Below are 14,060 nucleotides of genomic sequence, written 5' to 3'. Positions count from 1 at the left end.
TAGTTTACGGATCATCATCCGTTTGGTATTGATTCCGTTTCATTTTATTTCTCTCGCACTTTATCGCTTTCTCGCATCATCCTTTAACATGAGAAGTAGGACTTAGACATGCATCTGGCCAAGTCCTCGAAAGAGGCTCTGTTTTTGTTGGTGTGTTTATATTTGTGCTTTGCGGCAGGGAGTCACGGTGTAATAAGTCCTATATGGCACTCCGTTAAGTCCTCATGGAAGGCATGCGGTCAAGGGTTCGTAATCAACCCCCGCCTAGTCTCATCGAGTCCGTTCGGTATGCGCACGCTACGCGTTGCTTGCTTCCGAACGTGCAAAAGATCTTGTTATCGAGTATGTCAGGTAAAGGGTTCATGCAATCGGACCCCCGCTTTTCCTATAGCTCGCGTCGCTCGACGTTGATGCTCGGTGTACGCACGCACCGTTTTCCTTTACGATCCGTGACGGCTTGGTTGCTGAGAGGGGTCCGCCCTCTTGTCTATGGCCCGATCATTTTCGCGAGGTCTAATGCTTGGTTGACTTGGGTTGAGCTGCTCCCCTTGGCTATGGCGGGACCGCTTTTCTACCATTCGGTCAGTACCGTTGGTTTTGTTTGCTTCACGAGCGGAGCTCGTTTGTGTGATATTCTTGTGTGCTTCCCCTTTCCCTCGTAGGTTGATTAGTTTAGTTTAGACTGATACCCTTTGTATGATAACATTAGGTAGCAAGCTTTCCCCCTTAGCTTAGGTCTTCCTCATGCATTCTTTAAAACACAAACCACACTCTTTGATTTTCTTTTCTTAAGAGCTTGTTATTTCCGCCCCATTCCCAAGCGTGAGTCTCCAAAGGTCGAGCAGCGGAGTGTGAATGTAACTCGTTCACCTAAAAAACACAAAACAAACAAAAACTAGTTAGCCGAGCTACGGTAGCTCTGATTCTGCAAAACAGATACGTAGGCAGCGGGGTAGGGCCCGTGCGAGCATAATCCTTTCTTTTCCCTACATTTTGCATTCATTTTAGTCCAGATTAGCGTAGATTTGTTACACACCCTTAGTTTTAGACACAAGCGTGGATACCATCGAGTACGATGGGCGCGAGGGGTGCTAGCACCTTCCCCTCGCGTAACCGACTCCCTTACCCTTTTCTCTGGTCGTGAGACCGTTGTTTTGTTTTGTGGTTTGCTGGCATTCCCTTCCTTTTCAGGATAAATATGTTAGTGGCGACTCTGTTAATTTTCGCGGTAGCGACACATCGGTGAAGAAAAGGCATCAACTTACGCCAAATGAATTCAAGAGCTCTAAATTTTTATTATCATTTTATTGTGTTCATATTTGTATATTGTAATTAAGATTGTGTATACATCACGGTTGTGATATAGCTTATTAGAAACAATTCTTTAAACATACAAAGTTGTAATCGTATAGGTGTTACCTTGAGAAAATCGGATTGTGGTTGTTCTTGAGAAGACTTAAACAGTAGTTTAAGTAATTTATAATCATCGTCTTTGATTAGTGGATTAAGACCTCATAGGAGAGAGACGAAATCACCTTAACAGGGTGGACTAGAGTAGTTTGAGTTCAAATGAACCAGGATAACCAAATATGTCGTAAGTTTTAATGAGTTTTAAAAAAAACAATCCAACCCCCTTATTGTGTTTTTCATTTCTTCAATTTGCATCAGAGTGCCTGGTTCTGGGTGCATACACTTAACCGTGTCAGAAAAAGATCCTAAAAGAAAAACACTATGGCGGGACCAGTTAAAAACAACAACAATGACAACTATGACGATAGAGATAAAATAAGTGGAAGACCATCAATGTTTGATGGAGAGAACTTCGATTACTGGAAATACAGAATCAAGAGTTTCTTTCTGCCTCATGACGCTGATATCTAGGATATGGTAACTGATGGTTACAAACATCCGGTAAACGAAAGCGGTCAGAAGATTGAAAGAAAAAGTATGACTAATCAATAGAAGAAAGAATTTAAAAATCATCACAAGGCCATAACCATACTTTTAAGTGCTATTTCATACCCAAAGTATGAGAAGATCACAAACAGAGATTCTGCCAAAAATATTTTTGACTCTTTGAGAATAACTCATAAAGGCAACACTCATGTCAAAGAAACCAAAGCCATTGCACTCATACAAAAGTACGAAGCTTCAAAATGGAAAAAGATAAAACAGTTGAGACAATGTTCTCAAGGTTTCAAATTCTTGTTGCTGGATTGAAAGTTCTGGACAATACTCAACATATGATCATGTAAAGAAAATCATCAGAAGCCTACCAAAGAAGTGGAGACCCATGGTCACAGCCTTGAAGCTTGCTAAGAATATGAATGAAATATCTCTTGAAGAACTTATCAGTTCCTTGAGAAGCCACGAGATAGAACTCGAAGAAGATGAATCTCAGAAGAAAGGTAAGTCTCTTGCCCTTAAATCTAAAAATAAGTTTAAAACTAACGCTTTTTAGGCAAAAGAAGAAAGTTCTGGAGGTTCCTCATTAGAAGAAGACGAACTATCTCTTCTCTTCAGAAGGGTCCAACAACTCTGGAAGCACAGGAAAAAGAATTTCAGAAACCCTAGACGATCAGACGATCACTCTAGATCATCCTTTGGACACAGAAAGTCTATAATCAAGGAAATTGTATGTTACGAATGCAAGGAACATGGTCACTACAAAAGCGATTATCCTAAACTATAGAGGGAAAAACCAAAGAAGAATTTTAACAAAGAAAAGAAGAAAAGACTTATGGCTACATGGGATGATTTAGGATCTTCTGGAGTAGAATCTGAATCAAAAGATGAGTGTGCCAACATTGTCTTGATGGCCAGTATATCAAGTGATGCTAGCTCATCTGATTCAGAATTAGACTCAGAAGAAAAAGAGGTATTCTCTAAATTTTCTAGATCTCAATTAGAAGATAGCTTTTCAGAAGTTCTTGAAAAATATCTAGAAAACTAAAAGCAGAAAACTTTGAGTTAAAAGAAAATCTTTTTAAACTAAAAATTGAAAACTCGGTTATTAAAAGCGAGTTACAACAAACTCATAAAGATTCTTACTCTGAAGTTTCAACTATTTCTGATAGTGTCATAAGATAATATGATCAAAGTTTTCAAAATTTTCTAGCTAAAAGCATAGATCGAAGTAAAATGGCTTCAATGATCTATGGAGTTAGTAGAAATGCTAGAAAAGGTATAGGATATGTGAAACCAAGATAAGAAGAACCATATCAACCTTAAGTGATTTTCTAATCATTGTTTTTTATTAGTGGATTAAGACCTCGTAGGAGAGAGGCGAAATCACCTTAACAAGATGGACTTGAGTAGTTTGAGTTCAAACAAATCAGGATAACCAGACGTGTCATAAGTTTTAATTTGTTTAATAACCCAATCCAACCACCTTATTGTCTTTTTCGTTTCTTGAGTATCCAAATATCATCTTTGGAGATTTGTGATTGTTAAGGTTTTTTGTTTATTCAATTTAACGTTTCATGGGAGATTTGATTAAGATTTCAGAGGTTCGCTTGGTGTATGGTGTTATGTGTGATTTTGACAATTCCAATGGAAAAAAAGGAGGTTTTTTTCCCCAGATTCATCTTGGTGGTTATGTGTGGAAGCCTACAAACAAGATGGGAGTTCTTGTCAATCTCTGGACAGATCAATGCTCAAGATACCAGTAGGATCAATTAAAGATCGCTGCAAAACAAAGATTTTGGAGCAAGTTGTTGGGGTTGGAAGATTAAAGATGATTTTGCAAAGACTTCAGTTCGTAGATTGTGTACAAGTGAAGGATCAAGAAAGAATATTTTTATGTTTTCAACATTAATTTGGATATTTTGATTGTACTAAACTCGTGTAATTTTGTCACAAAGCGTAGTGGAGAGTGAGTTAAGCTTAGAAAGGACTATATTCGAACCACTATAAATTGTAGTGTACATCTCTCTCTCTCTCTCAATTTATTCGTAAAGCTTAGGTTTTGTAAGAATCAGAACTTTGAGTTCGTCTTGTTGAAGATTAAGCTGAAAACTATGATTTTAGAATCCACATAATATATCTCATTATTTTGTATATTTAGTTAATTTTATGTTTTGATTTTGATTGCTTTGTGAACTGTTTAAAGTCATTCAGTGCAAATTCCAATTTATTAGCATAATTGCCTTATAAGGTAAATTTTGTCTCCGTCATGCAAATCATTTTTATTTTTAAGCATTGATAATAGTTTTTCAAACTATTTTCAACTAAGGTTTTGATTGGGAGGTTTATTCACACCCCTCTAAATCGTTGAATACTCAATATTCTCACCCAACAAGTATATCAAATATGTCACAATGGGTATAAAACGATTTAAAAGTGCAAAGATCTAGGAACTTTATTGATTCCCTATACCATTGGGGATAATACATTAAAAAAATGAATGCTAGATTTAGGAGCTTCCATTAATGTTATGTCTACTTTTTTTTATAACAATCTTGATCTTGGCCATTTACAAAGTACATCTTTAACCATTCAACTGCCGAACACAAGCAATGCCTGCCCTGCTAGAGTAGTAGAAGATGTACTTGTTCAAGTTAATGACTTATTTTTTCCTACAAATTTTTACATTCTGGACATGGAAGGAGAAACTAAATCAAGGAGGACACCCGTCATTTTAAGCAGACCATTCATGAAAATTGCAAAAACTAAAATTGATGTTGATGATGGAACAGTGTCCATGGAATTAGGTATTGCAAAATTTAACATTTTTTATGCTATCAAACATCCCATGTAAGATCATTATGTTTTTATCATTGACTTGCTTTATGAATTAGTTGATGATACTTATTCTAAGTTGTTTTTAGCTGATTTTCTATCATTGTCTGATTTTGATGATAATTACACTTGCGATGCATGTACTGACACTAACCTTTGTTCTGTTTTTGCTAAGATTGAAGCTTCTTTACAAGATGATATTTTTCCTCCAAATGAAGTTGAAGATTAAACTGTTTACGTAGTTAAAGCTCTCAACATCCCGGCTGCCCGAAACACACCATTCATTGAGCAACCACCTTTCTTACATTTTGAAATATGTATTGTTTTGGAGAGGAATGAAAAGCTACCTATGATAATCTCATCCAAACTTGAATAAGGAAATTGGATCGACCTTGACTAACATTCCTGGTACCATGTGTATGCATAGTATTTTACTTGAAGACGGAGCTAAAGTAGTGAGGCAACCCCAAAGGCGGCTTAACCCTTTGATTCTTAATGTTGTGAATAATGAGGTAACCAAACTCTTGCAAGAAAGTGCATATATCCAACCTCTGACAATAATTGGGTAATTCTAGTGCAGGTTGTACCTAAGAAATCTGGTCTCACAGTGGTAAAAAATGAAAAAAAAAAAGGAACTTTTTCCAGGTAGAGTTCAGAATAGTTGGAGAATTTGTATTGATTACAGTCGATTGAACCAGACAACTAGAAAGGATAATTTTCCTTTGTCGTTCATTAATCGGATGCTTCAATGGTTGGATGGTAAATCACACTATTTCTTTCTTGATGGTTTTCAGGTTACTTTCAGAACCATATTGCATTAGAGGATCAAGAAAAGACAACTTTCACATGCCCATTCGGTACATTTTCTTACAGGAGGATGCCATTTGGTTTGTGCAATGCTCCTACGTTCGAGCGATGCATGATTAGTATTTTTGCTTAATTTATTACAAATTTGTATGGAAGTGTTTATGGATGATTTACTATTCATGGTTCTTCATTTTCTGCATGCTTGAATAGTTTGGATATGATTTTCGAGAGATGCATTGTAACCGATCTTGTTTTGAATTATGAAAAATGTCATTTTATGGTTGAGCAGGGATTTGTTTTAGGGCATACAATTTCTGAAGAAGGAATTTAGTGGATCATGCTAAGATTGATGCGATTTCTAATTTACCTTACTCATCTTACATTTGCGAGATTCTTTCTTTTCTTGGTCATGTAGATTTTTATAGGCGCTTTATAAAGGATTTCAACATGATAGCTCATCGTTGTCAAATTTGTTGAAAAATAACGTCACTTTCAACTTAGATGACAAATGAAAACAGGTGTTTGGTTTCTCGCGCAAAGGGTGGACAAAGATGTCCATGTTATTTATTATGCTTCTAGAACTTTAGATTCTACGCATGCAAATTATACTACTACTAAAAAGGAACTTATAAATATTGTTTTGCTCTTGATAAATTTAGATTATATTTTCTAGGTTCCAAGGTAGTTGTTTTTACTGACCATGCAACTTTAAAATATCTTTGAAAAATCCAGAAGCAAAATCAAGATTGATTCGGTGGATGTTGTTGCTCCAAGAATTCAATTTGGAGATTAAAGATAAAAGTGAAGTTGAGAATTTAGTGACTGACCATTTAAACAAAATAGAGCGAGATGGAGATCCTTTTTCCCATTCAGGATGATTTTCCTGATGAGCACTTCTACAACTCCGTGAGGTAACTCCTTGGTATGCTGATTTAGTTAATCATCTTGTTACTGGAGTTTTTACTGCAGGTGCATCTAAGTCACAAATTCACAAACTCAAAAGTGATGCAAAATATTATGCATGGGACGATCCATATTTGTTTAAATTTGATAGTGATAAGGTCATTAGGAGACGTGTCCCCGACTACGAGATTAGATCTATTTTGCAGTTTTCTCATGCCTCTCAAGTAGGGCGACATTTCGGTCCTTAAAGGACAGCAAGAAAAGTCCTATACTCAGGTTTCTTTTAGCCCACTATTTTTATGGATGGTTATGAGACTTATCACACTTATAAACAATGTCAGATAGAAGGTACAACTATCACTCGTAAGAGTGAAGTGCCTCAGTAACCGATGTTTTCCTGTGAGGTGTTTGATGTATGGAGAATCGACTTTATAAGTCCTTTCCTTGTATCTTTTGGTTTTGTTTGCAATTTAATTGTTGTTGATTATGTTTCAAAGTGGGTGGAAGCAATCCCCACTAAAATTAATGATTCTAAAGTTGTTGCAGATTTTGTCAGGTCAAATATTTTTTTTTGCAAGTTTGAAATACCCAGAGCTATCATAAGTGACCAAGACACTCATTTATGTAATCACATCACGGAAGCTTTGCTACGAAAGTTCGGTTTTGTGCATATGATCTCTACTGTATATCACCTTCAAACTAATGGGCAAGTTGAGATATCAAATTAAGAAATTAAACTAATTTGGAAAAAAAATGGTGCAGCCAAATAGAAAAGACCAGAGTATTTTAAGAATTTTATAAGATCTGTGAGAAATTCTTGAAGTTCAATGAAAATTATAAAAGAAAAAAGAAAAAGTTTGTATACAGCTACCATCAAAATAATGTTAGTTTTAGGATGAAATGTTTTTTTGGGCTGTATTAGTAAAATATGAATGGGCTGTTGGGTTGGAGCCCAATTCCTCTTTCATCTCTCATCTATAACCTAGATACGCTGCAACTTCGAAACGACAATTCAGTAGAGAAAAGTTGGAAACAAAACAACATTGGTCATGTTTCTGCCTCACGAGTTGATCATCCAAATCTTACTGAGGTTGCCGGTAAAGTCTCTTATACGTTTCAAGTCTGTTTGTAAGTTATGGTTTTCTCTTATCTCTCGTGATCCCAACTTTGCAAAATCACATTTTCAACTCACAGCCTCAAAACCCAATCGTAGAATTCTATATATACCAGATTCAAGTCATGAATCTCGATCCATCGATATTGAAGCATCGCTTGACAATGTCAATGCATCTGTTTCACTCAACCTTGATTGTATCTTTCCAGAGTCTTTTACCGATAATTTTGAAGTTAAAGGGTCATGCAGAGGGTTCATATTTTTATGCGATTACTTGAATATGTATGTCTGGAATCCATCCACTGGAGTTCACAAACAAATACCTCCATCTCCTTTTGGTTCCAATGTAGATGCTGATTATTATTTCTATGGTTTTGGGTATGATGATTCGACCGAAGATTACTTGGTTGTTTCAATGTCTCATCATGATTATGACGATCCTCCTTTACACTTGGAGTACTTCTCATTGAAATCTAATACATGGAAAGAAGTTGAGGGTCCTCACTTCCCTTATACCTTTGACGATGAGCCCAAAGGTGGGTCTCTCTATAAGGGAGCTATTCATTGGTTGGCTTATCGTAATGACTTACTATGTCATGTTATTGTTGCATTTGATTTAAAGGAAAGGAAACTTTCATATATGCATTTGCCACGTGGTTTTGACGGTAATCGTGTGCATTGTGGTGGTTTGTGGGTATATGAGGAATTTCTCAGTGTATATACTAAGGATAATAGTAATGATACGGTTGAAATATGGGTGATGAAAGAATACAAAGTGAACTCCTCTTGGATTATGACTCTTGTTCTTCCGGTTGATCTTGTCGTTTGCCCAAACGAAGACTTTTTTCCATTGTGCTGTACAAAAAGTGGTGATATTATTGGGACTGATGAAGACGATGGATTGGTGAAGTATGATAGAAATGGAAATTTTCTAGAGCAACATTCTTATTATAATTACAATCTTAGATGCGGAGTGACTATGTATATAGAGTCTCTGCTTTCACTCCCTGGTGACTGTGACAAGGAGCAAGCTTGAGAAGATGACACGAACAAGAAAAAAGAGGTTTGAAATTCTCTCCTTTGCTATTTTCTTGATATTTATATTGAACTAGAGCATAACTCATCATGTAACAATGCAGGTTGATCCCAACCCAAATGACTATGTGTGTATGTATAGTCTTTGCAGTGAAGTGCTTAAGTAGATGACATAAACGAGAAGAATCAGGTTCTGCTGAATCATATGTTTATTGGTAACATTGACAGCTTTGTTTGTGTGATTCACTGTTGTTTATGTATTTAGCTGGATTCTGTTCTAATATATGTTTTGATTACTTTTTGAAATTGTCTTATAAGGTAAATTATTCCAATGAGCTTATGCATGGTGATCAATATCACAACTATATGACTTTGACTTAAAGCAATTCATTAAAATTTTGATCTATGACTACATATGTATTTGAATGAAATAGAAGGTTTTGTTCTCTAAATTTGGTGGACCTTAATGAGCTTATACTGTCTTTACTGTTGTTGTATCAAAAGTAGTTTATGTACATATTTTAGAAAAATGCCTTAAAGAAAACAACAAAGAGAGATAACTAATTGATTGACTGAATTATACAATGATAACAATGTTTTATATGCATATGCATGCAAATTTAAGAGCATGGAGTAGACTGTAAGTATTTGCTCCTGTTAGCATAATGTAGTGTTAAAATGATGATAGCTATTGCAAATCATAGATGAAGAAAATTATGTCAACTAGACTGACTATGAGCATGTTTTAATAGATTTATTTGAGTTTATCCCATGTCATAAGTTTTGTGACGTTGTTTGAAAGAGTTTATTAAAACAGCTTATATCATTATTCATAAATTTTCTTAGCTTATTTTTATTAGTTCTCAAAGATAATCTATGAAAACAATTTATAGCGAAAATAAAAATAATTTAAATTTATTTTATCTTCTGTTAAAATAATAACTTATGCAAACTTTTTATAAGTGCTTATTTGGATAAGCACTTGTGCTATAAGCTCCGAATAAATTGTTTATCCAAATAGGTATATAATCTTTATTATAAATATTTCTGCTTCACTATCCTATAAGAGATGACAAAGTGTTGTTGGGGTAATGTTTCTACGAAATGCACCGGTACAAACAATAACATGAACATGCTTATTTCCATTGGGTAGTGGAGAGTATTGGCTCATTTGTAAGAACAATCAATGGCTCATGATTTATCAGCCATTATAGATTTTGTTTTTTTGAACTGAAATATAGTGAAGCATGAGAAGGTAGTCTGTTAGGAATAAGGAATTGTAAAGCTCAAATATACTAAATAAAGTGAGATTGTAGTATTCAAACGGAAATCAAAGGGTTTACAAAACAGGATAAACTCAAACTTTCTCAGGGCTGAGCCCCTATAGAGAGTAGTAAGTAGTAACTCTACGTTCTTACTCAAACGGAATATTCTCCAAAATGCTTTCTTCCTTACCCACCCCACACTATAAGAAAAGAAGCTAATTAAAATATGTTATTGAACTCTCACTACCGACGAAAACTGTCAGCTCAACATTCTTAGAACCTTCCAACTATTTGTACCCCTCTTGCTTCTGCGAGTATAGACCTTCCAGGTAATTGGCTAATTAGTTAGCCCACTATCATTGACCAGGGCCCAACAATACCCTCTCCTTGAATTTCAACCTTGTTTCCAATGTGGAAATTCTCAAAGTGATAGCATCTTTCAAAGTAGCTTCCTTAGGTCCTTCCCCCCTCCAATGAATCAAAATCTGAGTCACCTCTCCTGCTTCTTGTCTCACAGTTCTCGTTGCCAACACTTCACCAGGTCCAACACTTTCGGTAAAATCACCCTCTAGGCCCTCGTGTAACTTTTCTTCAACCTAGTAGTTACCAATTGTTTTCTTCAACAAAGAAACATGAAATACAGGATGCAACATTGCTCCCTCTGGTAATTGTAGTTTATAAGCTAGCCTTCAAATCCTTTCTAGCACTTTATAGGGGCCATAGTAACATGCCACAAGCTTAGCACTGATACGCACCACTACTGTTCTTTGACGATGAGGTCGAAGCTTGAGGAAAACCCAATTTCCCACTTCAAAGGTTCGCTCGATACGATAAGCATCACCTTGTGTCTTTATACGATTTTGTGACTTATGCAATTGCAATTTCAATTTCAATTGCTGCAAGGCTTCATCTCTCTCGATCAGTTCCATCTGAATTGCAGCAACTTTAGTTACTCCCCTCATTAACCTAGCAATCACTGGTGGCTTCCTCCCATAAACTACGTTAAATGGGGGTTTTCTGGTTAATGCATGATATGTGGTGTTAAACCAATACTCTACCCACGACTGCCAAATGGACCACAACTTAGGCTGATTTGCAATAAAACATCCCATATAGGTCTCAACATATGGATTCACCACTTCGGTTTGAACATTCGATTTCAGGTGATAGGCGGAACTCATATTGAGTTGTGTGCCTTGTAAGCGGAAAAGCTCACGATAGAAATTGCATGCTAGATTTAGAAGCTTCCATTAATGTTATGCCTATTTCTGTTTATAACAATCTTGATCTTGGCCATTTACAAAATACATGTTTAACCATTCAACTACCGAACATAAGCAATCCCCGCCCTACCAGAGTAGTAGAAGATGTACTTGTTCAAGTTAATGACTTGATTTTTCCTACAGATTTTTACATTCTGGAGATGGAAGGAGAAACTAAATCAAGCAGGGAACCCATCAATTTAAGCAGACCATTCTGTTAGAACAAAATTTGTTCTGATCAATATTCTTAGTTTTGATGATAACAATGTATATGAATTTTGTATGAGATAATGTGGTACTCTAATACTACGCAATTTCCATTTCAGGAATTACATAAAGAGTATGCACAAAATCAGCGCAAGAAGCACTGACTCAGAAGGTTCAGCATGCAACATCAGAACATGGTCTGGCAAGACATCAGAAGATGGTCAAGCAGAATCAGAACATGGTCTATGGAAGCATTAGAAGAACTTGAGATCAGAAGCAGAAGCACTGAAGTTCTCATGGTATCACGCTAATAAGCACTTCAAGGTCAGAAGACAAGAAGATGCTCTGCACCAAGCTGTTTGACTCTGATGATATTCAAACGTTGTTTATACAAACATCAGATCAGAAGCAAGTACAGGATGGCAGACTACGCTGACTGACAAAAGGAACGTTAGAACCTATTAAAGGATACGTCAATAGACACAGCGATAGCAAGGCTCGAGGTAGTTGACAAAAGAGTGAAACATTAAATGCAATGTTGTACGGATTATGCAAAGCATTAAATGCTCCCAACGGTGATCTTCTCAAACGCCTATATATTGAAGTTCTGATGAGAAGCTGAATATAACACTTGCGCAAATATACAGAAACACTATCAAATTCAAAAGCTCTCAAAAACTTCATCTTCAACCTCACTACATTACTGTTGTAATATATTAGTGAGATTAAGCTTAAACTTAAGAGAAAATCACAATTGTGATAATAGCTTTATAAGAAGCATTGTAACTCTTAAACGAATTTGTTTACATTAAGTTGTAAGAACTAGAGTGATCAGGTTGTTGATCAGTATACTCTAGAAAGTCTTCGAGGTTATCTAAGCAGTTTGTTCCTAGAGTGATCAGGTTGTGATCAGTATACTCTAGAAGACTTAGAAGTTGTTTAAGTGGAAAACCATTGTAATCTCGTGTGATTAGTGGATTAAATCCTCAGGTGAGGTAAATCACTCTAAGGGGGTGGACTGAAGTAGTTTAGTTAACAACGAACTAGGATAAAAATCATTGTACAAATTGTTTTTATCTTACAAGTTTTAAAGCTACACTTATTCAAACCCCCCCTTTCTAAGTGTTTTTCTATCCTTCACATTCATGAAAATTGCAAAAACTAAAATTGATGTTGATGATGGAACAATGTCCATGGAATTTAGTGATATTATTGCAAAATTTAACATTTATGATGCTATGAAACATCCAATGTAAGATCATTCTATTTTTATCATTGACTTGCTTTATGAATTAGTTGATGATACTTATTCTAAGTTGTTTTCATCTGATTTTTCATCATTGTCTAATTTTGATGATACTTACATTTGCGATGTATGTACTAACACTAACCTTTGTTTTGTTTGTTCTGAGATTGACGCTGCTTTATAGGTTGATATTTTCCCTTAAAATGAAGTTGTAGATTAAAATGTTTACTCAGCTGAAGCTCTCAACATCCCGGCTGCCTGAAACACACCATTCATTGAATAACCACCTTTCTTAGAGCTTAATTTACTTCCTAACAATTTGAAATATACATTTTTTGGAGAGGAATGAAAAGCTACATGTGATGATCTCATCCAAACTTGAATTTGATTAGGAAGATCTACAGGTATTGAAGAAGCATTACAAGGCAATTAGATGGATCTTTACTAACATTTTTGGTATTAGCCTGATCATGTGTATGCATAGGATTTTACTTGAAGACGGAGCTAAAGCCGTGAGGCAGCTTAACCCCTTGATTCTTGATGTTGTGAAGAATGAGGTAACCAAACTCTGACAATAATTGGGTAAGTCTAGTGCAAGTTGTACCTAGGAAATCTGATCTTAGAGTCGTAAAAAGTGAAAAAAAGTAAAGAAATCTTTCCTAATAGAGTTCAGAATAGTTGGAGAGTTTGTATTGATTACAATCGATTGAACAAGTCAACTAGAAAGGATCATTTTCCTTTGTCGTTCATTGATCAAATGCTTGAATGGTTGGATGATAAATCACGCTATTTCTTTCTTGATGGTTTTCAATTTACTTTCAGAACCATATTGCACCAAAGGATCATGAAAAGACAACTTTCACATGCCCATTCGGTACATTTTCTTACTTGAGGATGCCATTTGGTTTGCGCAATGCTCTTACGTTTGAGCGATGCATGATTAGTATTTTTGCTGAATTTATTGAAAATTGCATGGAAGTGTTTATGGATGATTCACTACAAAAAAACACTAATTAGTGACGTGAATTTCACGCCACAACAAGCAAAATCACTTCACAAACTGATTTTTGCGACATGAGTAATTACGCCGCTGGAGAGCGGGTGACAACGAAGTTGTGACGTGATTTTCATGTCACTCATTAGTGACACGAAAATCACGTTGCAAATGTTTACACTGAGAATCCCAACATTTAAGTCAGAGCGGGCGCAACAAATGGGGCTCAAAAAAACACTTTTATTTGCCACGTGAAAATCATGTCACTACTTCGCAACAACCAAATTAATATATTTAATTTAACAAAAAAATTTGCAAAAATACCTATTCTCTAATCTCCTTCAACCTCTTTAATTCTTCAATCTCCTTCAACCTTCACTTCAATACCTTACAAAAAAAATAATCTAAAATTAACAATAGAAAATATTACAAACATTGAAAGATATTGATAAAACTAAATTATAAAAAAAAATTGAATCAAACTTAC

The 14,060-nt window shown here is 35.6% G+C and overlaps 1 protein-coding gene across 1 annotated transcript; it reads left to right on the top strand.

Moving 5' to 3' along the window:
* Positions 1-7,449: 7,449 nt before the first annotated feature.
* LOC131623852 (F-box/kelch-repeat protein At3g06240-like) lies at positions 7,450-13,223 on the top strand. The gene is made up of 2 exons (XM_058894853.1): positions 7,450-8,627; positions 8,704-13,223. Exon 1 carries the CDS (start codon positions 7,500-7,502, stop codon positions 8,598-8,600), a length of 1,101 nt encoding a protein of 366 aa, XP_058750836.1. The 5' UTR covers positions 7,450-7,499; the 3' UTR covers positions 8,601-8,627; positions 8,704-13,223.
* Positions 13,224-14,060: the final 837 nt, after the last annotated feature.

The sequence above is a fragment of the Vicia villosa genome, unplaced genomic scaffold (assembly GCF_029867415.1).
Source record: "Vicia villosa cultivar HV-30 ecotype Madison, WI unplaced genomic scaffold, Vvil1.0 ctg.000084F_1_1_3, whole genome shotgun sequence".
NCBI lineage: Eukaryota > Viridiplantae > Streptophyta > Magnoliopsida > Fabales > Fabaceae > Vicia > Vicia villosa.
This window is presented reverse-complemented; position numbering and strand designations above follow the sequence as displayed.